Here is a 10,000-nt window from a genome sequence, read left to right on the forward strand (position 1 = left end):
ACCACTGGTTGAATATTACCCAATAATGTAACACAACCGAAGCAGAGACACCAATCGACTTGTTTGCGTCCACACCGGTTTCCCCCTTCAATGGTCACGACTTAGGGATTTCACTCGGAAGCAGGTTGCCATGGCAATGAGGAGAATCCAACAGCAGATGAATCTCCACATGGAGAGACGTCTCACAGCTCCCACGGGCGGTGTCACTCATGCGAGTTTGTGGGTGCGTTGCCATTGCCATCATCACCCGCCAGACATGGGCTGGCCCTTACTTCACACCCACAGAAGTTGTATAAGTTAGTGCCCATGAAATGACGTTCATGAGATCATAAATGTGTCACTCACAACCGTGGAAGGCGAGTTTGCTTTCGTGGTGGAACTAAACAAGCTCCTCCATTTTGTGCCAGTGCACGTCCGAAGCGTCCAAATGACTCCGGTTTTCGCGGCCTCTCCATAACTCCCCATGAAAGGATGCCTTCTTGTCATCTTTCCCTGCCATCGGGGCGGCATGTGGCTCAGGAGGTAGAGCGGGTCGACTGGTATCCGGAAGGTCGCTGGTTCAATCCCCGGCTCCTCCTAGCTGGCTGTTGAGGTGTCCCTGAGCGAGACACCTCGCCCTAACTGCCTCCGACTCCCGGTGTGTTTGATTCACACACCGCTTTCGGTGTGTGAAAGTGTGCATAAATGGATGAATGTTAGCCAATACTGTAAAGCGCTTTAAGTGGCCACTGTTTAGATGAGCACTATATTATAAATGCAGTCCATTTACCTACCATTTAGTCTGCCCTCAGCAACACAACGGTACATGTGAATCTGACGTCATGGGGTGTGGGCAAACACAGAGCCAGCAGACGACTCACTGCAGTCCCCGTCAGCCTTCTCACACATCTCCACACCAGGAACCGATTGAATCATCATTCCACCGCAATAAATCACAGACTGCATTCTCCCATCTTTAACCGCTCACTAAAAACAGCGTGCTCGTCTTGTTCCAATAGATCGCTCGATATAAAGCAACTATAAAATAAAAAAAACGAATGTGACACTGCATCGATTTTATTTCAACACGGAGTTATTCACCTCAACCCCACATACGTTCATTGGCCTGTAGCAGAGCGGCCATGTTTGTTTGGCTGTGATCTCCATGTGTTCCCGTCCCTGGTTTAAAGTGGCGTGAAGCCGAACACTCCGCCAGAAGTTCATTATGGGACGCATGGAGAGTGAGAGATTGAGCGTTACAATTAGCACCCCAAACCCCGAGCACTTGGCTTGAGTTCAAGGAAGCCATTAGCTTCATGCGGACACCGAGGTGGAGGAAGCGTGTTTTTAACGTCATGTTTATTCTTAGCTACAGTCGCTGGGTTCCTCCACGTATGTTCAATAGGCTTACTTATCACCCCGCTGTATGTAAGCCTATCTGATTGGGTCAGAGAATAAACGATTAGGGATGGACTATAGTAGCATTGCTGTTAAAATCAACCTTACGCGATGTGCTCCACTCCTCTCTCTGCGTAAAGTGGAAATTATCTCCAAAGCAACTTAGCAAGTAGTGATGGAGCGATGCCAAACACTTAGTGCATGGCTCTAAATGGAGCCATGTGCCACACGTAGTTCTATGAGCACTATGCGTCACACGTAGTTCTTACTGGTTTCAGAGCGTGGGCCGAAGAGGGGTGTCGGTGTGCTGGGAAGCATTGAAGGAACTGGGAATTGGGGGGGGGGTTCCTGGTTCCCTACATGACATGACATGACATGACATTGTTCCACAGATGATGGATGACGTCCGGTTGTGGAGAACAATCGGTATTGGAGAGACGGAGCCAGAGCCAGAGACAGAGACGGAGCCAGAGCCAGAGCCAGAGCCAGAGCCAGAGCCAGAGCCAGAGCCAGAGCCAGAGCCAGAGCCAGAGCCAGAGCCAGAGCCAGAGCCAGAGCCAGAGACAGAGCCAGAGCCAGAGCCAGAGACAGAGACAGAGCCAGAGCCAGAGACAGAGCCAGAGACAGAGACAGAGCCAGAGACAGAGACAGAGACAGAGACAGAGACAGAGACAGAGACAGAGCCAGAGACAGAGACAGAGACAGAGACAGAGACAGAGCCGGAGCCGGAGACGGAGACGGAGACGGAGACGGAGACGGAGCCAGAGCCAGAGCCAGAGACAGAGACAGAGCCAGAGACAGAGCCAGAGACAGAGACAGAGACAGAGACAGAGACAGAGCCAGAGACAGAGACAGAGCCAGAGACAGAGACAGAGACAGAGACAGAGACAGAGACAGAGACAAAGGGTTGTGCAGTTGAGAAGACAGGAAATCTCCCTTTTCTCTAGTTTGGACTTTTACTCCAAACGATCAATTAAACAGTCAATAGAACAGTAGAACAGTTTCATTTGAACAGGTTATTTATATTTTTAAATAAGGCCATTTATCTTACCTTCATATGGATTCAACAACACACTTCTCCCTGAAGAACAAAAAGTACTGAATAATTGATGACAAATCGAGCAAGCATTAGGATAAATTATTGATAGCGAAAAAACGATCGAAGGGGGGAAGCCTGCATCAATGTAAATAACAACAACCGTTTTTAAAACCTCTCTCAAGTCAAAGCGACGTCACCGGAGGAGAAAAGACACCACATCCTAACATCAACAACCAGCTATTAAAGCTGAGAGTGGGATGGTTGTTCTGGGTCTACAGTGGCGGTATAAGGATCCGGTGCAGTAGGTCTTTTCATTGATACAGAAAGGCATGTTCAATAAAAATGTCTGCCCTTTTCTTCCCGCCTCAGCATTATGTTCATGTCTGTCAACACCAGCCGGCTGGACGGCACCTGCTGCTTCCCGGCTACACCAGGAACACACTGGAGTCTGAATTAACTGGACCTTACCTCCAAGATCCCTATTTACTAGGCGGCCATCTTGATCTCAACGCTAGCTGGGGGAACCCCAGCTAGCGTTGAGATCCAAGATGGAACAGAGATTGTATAAAAGCTGATGTTTATCTATCCTTTCACAGGGAAAATGAACATAATATTACAGCCTATACCACGTTTGGACTATTAGCATCCTGGTTTTGTAGATATGAAGGCTACATCCATTGCAGAGGACTTCTAGCAAGACCTAGGTTGTATTCACACAGTAAACCACCAGCCATATAATTATTCTAAATAAGATCATACATTTAGTGTGCTAGCCCTATATGTGCCTGCCTCCTTGCTACCCATGGTGTATGAACATGAAGTCGCTTGGCTGGGAGTGTCCGAACTACACCAGCCTTTACACCATTTCCCATTTCGTATCGGTTATCTGAACGTTCTGATTAATGTGCCCCAACCCCGTACTCGAACTCTGTTGATAGGTTGCGAAATAAACACATAAATCCACTTCGCATCCGCAGATTTAACCATAACATCCAGAGTGCGGCCATATTCTTCAACTTATCAACAAAAATATAAGTTCGCTTTTTAATGAGGAACCTTGCGTCAGCAAACCCGTCTGCGTGCGCAAGCACTTGATAACTGCTTTGCAAGAGGTTCTAAAAGTCTAACTCTATAATAACTTACAATGAAGCCATGCAATTTAAGATTGATTAAGGCATGTGATAAAACAAATCACAAATGATCTGAGATAGCAATACAAGCAAAAATGTTTCCGTCTGTTTTGTGCTGTGGGGTTCCGTCCTGTTTATGTTGTTGTTTTTATCTTGTTTAATTGTATTTTCATTGTTAGGGGACTACAGATGAAAAATAGCCTTTTGGCTAATTCTGGCATTTTGAACCCATGTATTATCATGTGTTTTATTAATTTGCAGTGTCCCCTTCTTAAATAAACTGAATTGAATTTAATTGAACTGTCTGTCTGTCTGTCTGTCTGTCTGTCTGTCTGTCTGTCTGAGCTTTGAGGCAAATCGTAGGAATAACTCAAGACTCAGAAAAGTTCAACACCTCAAATATTGTAATCACTGTTTAAAAATACAGCTGTGCTGCCCTCTAGTGGTGTTGATAATAAATATGCCGAGGTCACTACAGTGTTTTAATCAACACGATCTACCCCCTTTCCAGGTTGTTATTGAAGTTGGAAGTTAATACTAAACTAAACTAAATATATAACGCCTTTAAGAACAGCCCCATTTTCTATAGAGCTCCATTGTATTTCTAGCCTTCTGTTAAGCGTTCCCAAAGAGAGGTGGTTAGTTCAGTAGGCCCAGTGGCCATCAGTCCGATCAGAGTGAGCCTTTTACGTACCTTTCCGGATGTTCGGAGGGCGGGACGTCCACTGGGCGCTTGATTGATGCGAACAAACTGCGATTGATTATTAAACAAAAAATATCCATGCCCACACGCACAATAAATAACACACGCTAGTCAATAACTTATACTAGTTCGTTGGGTTCTTAACATCATGGTTTCCGTCAGGGGCCCTCACAGGTGCGCTACGTTAGACAATCGACCTACCTTTACATATTGGTGCTCTTTAGCGTCCCTAGTGTTCAATAACGACAATTATAAACGACAATAATCCCAACATAATAGCTGCTTCCGTTAGCCTACAGGCTTACAGGGCCCCAGAAGATAATAGATTTTCACCACTCGGGGACGCTAGACGGCCCTTGACATGGCCATTCTTAGATAGACCTCTCTCTCTCTCTCTCTCTCTCTCTCTCTCTCTCTCTCTCTCTCTCTCTCTCTCTCTCTCTCTCTCTCTCTCCTTCTCTCGCTCTCAATTTAATTTTCATTTAAAAAAAAAGCTTTATTGACATGAGAGTGTGAGTATAAAACATTGAATGAAAAATAATATAAATATCAGGTATTACACTATTAAGTACTCAATATCTAAAAAGCAAAATGTGAGACAATCTGAAAATTCCAGTATTTCCGATTCACAGATAAATTAAAGATACACTCTAAGTAGGCCTACACAATATTTACAATATGGAGGACGCGCGGGAGCGCTCTCTCTCTCTCTCTCTCTCTCTCTCTCTCTCTCTCTCTCTCTCTCTCTCTCTCTCTCTCTCTCTCTCTCTCTCTCTCTCTCTCTCTCTCTCTCTCTCTCTCTCTCTCTCTCTCTCTCTCTCTCTTCTAGCTCTCTTGCTCTCTCTTGCTATCTCTCTGTGTATCAATCAATCTATCTACATATATATCTACAAACTCCTTGTAACATATATATTTATATAAATATATAGATGCATAGATATACAATCCTTATAACGTATACGTATATATATTAAATATCTACATATCTAGCACACACTCTTTGTAAAGTACATGCATATATACATGTATATATCCGTATATGTATATACAGTATGTATGTAATAATAATAATAATAATAATAATAAATGAAATGTATATAGCGCTTAATATGGTACTCTAAGACGCTTAGATATAATGGTAGATGTGATGTGTATATATACAAGAAGGTTGTAGGGTTTTGAACACACATGACATCCTTGTATTTAAGTGAGGGATTGTGTATCTGTCTCTCTCTCTTTTTTATATCTCTCACACTAACCTTTATCTGTTATTTAATATATATATATATATATATATGAATAATACCTTTGATAAATTCGATTATGCAGAATATGTCAGAAAGAGGGCTTATAGTAGCCGTACTATGATTATTATAACAATAATAACAACATTAAAGAAAGGAATGCAATAGAATAAAGAACAATACATAATCATAATGTATTCCTAACCTATATCACATAATAAGTGTAATATAATATATTTTATATAGCCTATATATATATAATATGTCAACGCTTGTAGGACGTAGGTCTAAATTTAGGGCAGACCCAGCAGACCCAAGGTGAACTGTGTATGTGTGTGCGTGTGTGTGTTTGTGTGCGTGCGTGTGTGTGTGTGTGTGGGTGGGGGGGGGGGGGGGGGGGGTTGGAGGGGAGGGGTGGTTGTCAGAAAAGCAGGCGTTACTCATTGGTTGTCATAGCAGCTCAGCCTCTTGCGCTCTCATAAAGGCGCGCGGGTTGGAGTGGAAGCCAGCAGACAATCACAGGCCGCTGCGCGAGACACACGCATCTCCTGTCGCCTCGGATTCACGTTAACGGGAATGCCTCTGAATTATTTTACACATAAATCCCATCCCACAATCTTAACAGTTTATTTTTGTTTCGGTTTCCTGGCTGCTGTTTCTTTTTCACAGAGCACAGATTATCTGCGCGGCCGCTTTTTTTCGGGGCGTAAAAGATGACCGGAGTCTTTGAGAACCTAAACGCAGATATGCACACGACGAACCAGATGACCTCCAGCGGGTACCACACTGGCCTGCACAAGTCGCAGGAGTCCCCGACGCTCCCAGTGTCCACAGCCACGGACAGCAGCTACTACAACAGCCAGCTTGCCGGCCAATGCGGGGGCTCCCCGTTCGGCCAGCTCCCGACCACCTATCCCTATAACGTCCCCTACCCCGCCAAGACCGCGTACGACCTCGGCTTCAACTCGACCTACGGAGGGGCGTTCACCTCCTACGGCACCAGCCCCTCGCCAACTCCACCAGACACAGGTAAGAAAGCCCACCAAACAAGTTGTGTGTTGGGTTGGTTTATTTGAATGATGGCGATAGCGCCGTGAAACGGCATCGGTGTTAACGTGTTCAATCTCTCTCCCACAGATAAAGGAGAGGAGAGTGAGCCGGAGATTCGGATGGTGAACGGCAAACCAAAGAAGATCAGGAAACCGCGGACCATTTATTCCAGTTTCCAGCTGGCGGCTCTGCAGCGGCGGTTCCAGAAGACGCAGTATTTGGCGCTACCGGAGCGCGCAGAGCTGGCGGCGTCCATGGGCCTCACGCAAACACAGGTGAGTTCATCCTGAGACATGCCCATGTCGCGCGTAAAGTATGCTGTAGGCCTTTCTATTCTGTGCATAGAATAAGTAGACAAGATTCACCGAAAAGGTGCCAAAAGTTGCATTAAAGTACAAATTACGCATGACCCAAATTGCGCATGACAATTGCATATATGTATTCACACCGGTGTCCTTTAATTTTTTAAGGTAAAAATATGGTTTCAAAACCGCCGCTCCAAGTTCAAGAAGCTGTGGAAGAGTGGAGAAATCCCCCCGGAGCAGATCGCAGCCTCCGGCGAGTCCCCCTCCTGCAGCTCCCCGCTGACGGTGTGGGACTTCCCGCAGAACCAGAGAATGAACAGTGTGGTCCACAACCCCAGTTTACCTCAGAGCTGCAGCCCCCCGCACCCCGCGGCGGCGCCCTCCTTCCTGGCCAACTACTCGTGGTACGCGACGAACTCTGCGGCGGCGCATCTGCAGCCCTCCCTGGGCCCGCACCACCATCACCACCACAACGCTGCCTCCGCCAGCGCCGGGACTATTTTCTGAAGCCGTTGTGGACTCTCGATCGGATAATACTGGTGAAGAAAAACACAAGAGGAAGGGACGGACACGACGATCGCCAATGCCCTTATTCACGGACCTCCTCGGATAACACACGACCACTACATGCAAGAATTTGATTAAAGTTACGTCCCCGTCCCCGTCCCCGTCCCCGTCCCCGTCCCCGTCCCCGTCCCCCCACGGACGTCCGTTTGTGTGTGTGGGGTCGGTGGGAGGGTTAAACCGATTTTGTAGCCTAGTTATTTTTGTATTTATTTATTTCTGTGTGTGTTGACGGATGCGTGGGAATCCACGGACACCCCAACGCACCGCAGCATAGGCCTCGAGCCCAGGGCGGGCGTCACTTTGTCCTCAGCGCCCTGCACGTTAACCTGCAGGTAGGCCTATACTGTCACAAACCGTAGCACTATCCGATGTATCGTGCCTTGTTTATAATATGACCTCATTTTGTTGTGCGACCCCCGGATCACGTGTTTTAGTTGATGGGAGTGTGTCCCGTCTCTGTAAATACCCCAAAGCATTCCTCTGATATGCAGACTGTTTTTGTGGGTTGTTGGATCGGATCCCTCTCCACCATCTCCTACTGCTACTGAATGTTATTCCCCATACCGAGTTGACCTGTATATGACGATTATTTGTATTTTTGTCTTATTTATTTTAACTTTGTTTTTATTTTTTCATATATGAAAAATACGTTATTTAAATAAATGAATTTTCTGTGCAATTTGTTTCCTCGCCTTTTCTGTATAAATCTTGTGCGTAAACCCCGATTTTTATTTTTACCACTTTTATTTAAGTTTCATGATGTTATATTTATCCACTGAGCAGAAAAGCTGCGCAAACAACTCACAGTTCTGTTTGGAAACTTCACAAAACGCCGCTGAAAAAAACTCAAACGCAGTCAGAATGGTTTTATTCCTGTTAATTAGGGATAGGCCTATATATTTAACATGTTTTGATCGGTTTCTGTCCACTAACACCGTTATGATACACAATTACCACACAGGTTCACACGAACTTTTAGGAAAGCGTCATGCAGTTGCATGTGTCTCTGAGTTGCACAGACACGTTTATAAAAACCTGCACCCATGTGAGATAAAAGGACCGGGACGGGACGGCTTTGCGCCCTGGGGGGCTAAGCGACTTCCCACAGTCAAACCCTACCTCTAACTTCACACACAGCCTCGCCTGGAGCTCAGACTAGATGGAAACATGTTTTTCCCCTCCGCATATTGTTCACTCTGCAGGGCCACAATTGGTTGCGCATGGGGCTATAGGCCTACAACAAGCGCCAGCCGGTTGACCTACATTTCTCAGGCCATGCAGTATGCTGATGTAGGCCATCTTATGATCGGTGATTCTTCCGATCGCTTGACGCTCATGTGAACCGGTGAGTTCTAGAGGGTAAATTAAAAAAGATGACGTCACATTTAATTTTTAACACGGCCACGGCGCGTTAACTATAATTCGTGCTGCTGCGGTAGTTCCTAGAAAAAGTTGTCATGCCCAGGGGACCGGCCCTCTGTATGTGTGTGTGTGTGTGTGTGTGTGTGTGTGTGTGTGTGTGTGTGTGTGTGTGTGTGTGTGTGTGTGTGTGTGTGTGTGTGTGTGTGTGTGTGTGTGTGTGTGTGTGTGTGTGTGTGTGTGTGTGTGTGTGTGTGTGTGTGTGTGTGTGTGTGTGTTGCTCAGGGTCTGCAAAGCGACCGCGTCCACCGCTCGTGGGCCGCTAATCGCGTCGCTTTGCCTAATTAGATGGAGGCCACCTTGTCGGCGGCCGCTCTTACAAGACGACGCGTTGTTCCCCGGCCTGTCTTCTGGTAACAGGACGAGGCCATGTGATAAAGGGCTCGTGTTGCAAGGAAGGTCCCGCAGCGAAATGAGGCGCAGGGCCGATGCATTGACCTGAAGTCATCCCCGATCAAACACAGGGGGCTTGTTGAGGCCCGGGCGATGTGTGTGTGTCTAAGTGTGTGGCGTGGAAAATGAATTATTTTTTACAGCCGCACCAATAGAGCCACGTAAAAAACAAACGTTTAACGTCTTATTTGGGTTTGACTTGAACGTTTGGTCACTTTTTACAAATATGCATATAACTGTCCCAATTGAAGTCCATAATAAAGCGGTGAAATGTAGAAGTTGTTGGTGTTGTTGTTATAAACTGCAAATAAAATGAATACGGTGAAATATTCTTTGCACATTGCAGCATCGACGTGCAACTCGCTTCCTGTGGCTGCGCGCATCTGTTCTGAAACCAAGTGGTTTTTATAGTCGCCCGAATTCTCCAGACAACTTGTAAATGCCATACCCCCTATCCTAATTTATACCGTGATCTGTCATTTTATCCACATTTACTCTGGTTTGAACATTTTGGCTTTCAAATGTGAAAGCCTGCAATTAGGCCTACTATATAATTCTTCGCAATTTTAGATGTCCTAATATGGGCTGTAATGCTGTAATTTTTACGCAAGACAATTTCCCGCTATTTCAAGCGTCAACATTGTCAAAGCTGCATGTACATAATTAATGGGAATATCAATGCATAGTTTTTAGCATAACATCTTGACTCGGCGATAATTATATCCAAGCCTACGCAGAATTAGCCTGCAATTGCACGGTAACTGCTGCTTTAA

General features: G+C 45.9%; 1 protein-coding gene across 1 annotated transcript; it reads left to right on the plus strand.

Moving 5' to 3' along the window:
• The first annotated feature begins 5,976 nt into the window (after positions 1-5,976).
• dlx2a (distal-less homeobox 2a) lies at positions 5,977-8,094 on the plus strand. The gene is made up of 3 exons (XM_060040684.1): positions 5,977-6,522; positions 6,631-6,818; positions 7,014-8,094. The coding sequence occupies exons 1-3, from the start codon at positions 6,207-6,209 to the stop codon at positions 7,353-7,355; spliced, it is 846 nt and encodes a 281-aa protein (XP_059896667.1). The 5' UTR covers positions 5,977-6,206; the 3' UTR covers positions 7,356-8,094.
• The last annotated feature ends 1,906 nt before the right edge of the window (positions 8,095-10,000 follow it).

The sequence above is a fragment of the Gadus macrocephalus genome, chromosome 20 (assembly GCF_031168955.1).
Source record: "Gadus macrocephalus chromosome 20, ASM3116895v1".
NCBI lineage: Eukaryota > Metazoa > Chordata > Actinopteri > Gadiformes > Gadidae > Gadus > Gadus macrocephalus.

Bases quoted from the DNA above. Each gene is read 5' to 3' on its own strand.
- dlx2a (XM_060040684.1), top strand. From the start codon at position 6,207: ATGACCGGAGTCTTTGAGAACCTAAACGCAGATATGCACACGACGAAC. The intron at 6,523-6,630 runs GTAAGAAAGCCC...TCTCTCCCACAG, and splicing joins GCCAACTCCACCAGACACAG to ATAAAGGAGAGGAGAGTGAG. The intron at 6,819-7,013 runs GTGAGTTCATCC...TAATTTTTTAAG, and splicing joins TGGGCCTCACGCAAACACAG to GTAAAAATATGGTTTCAAAA.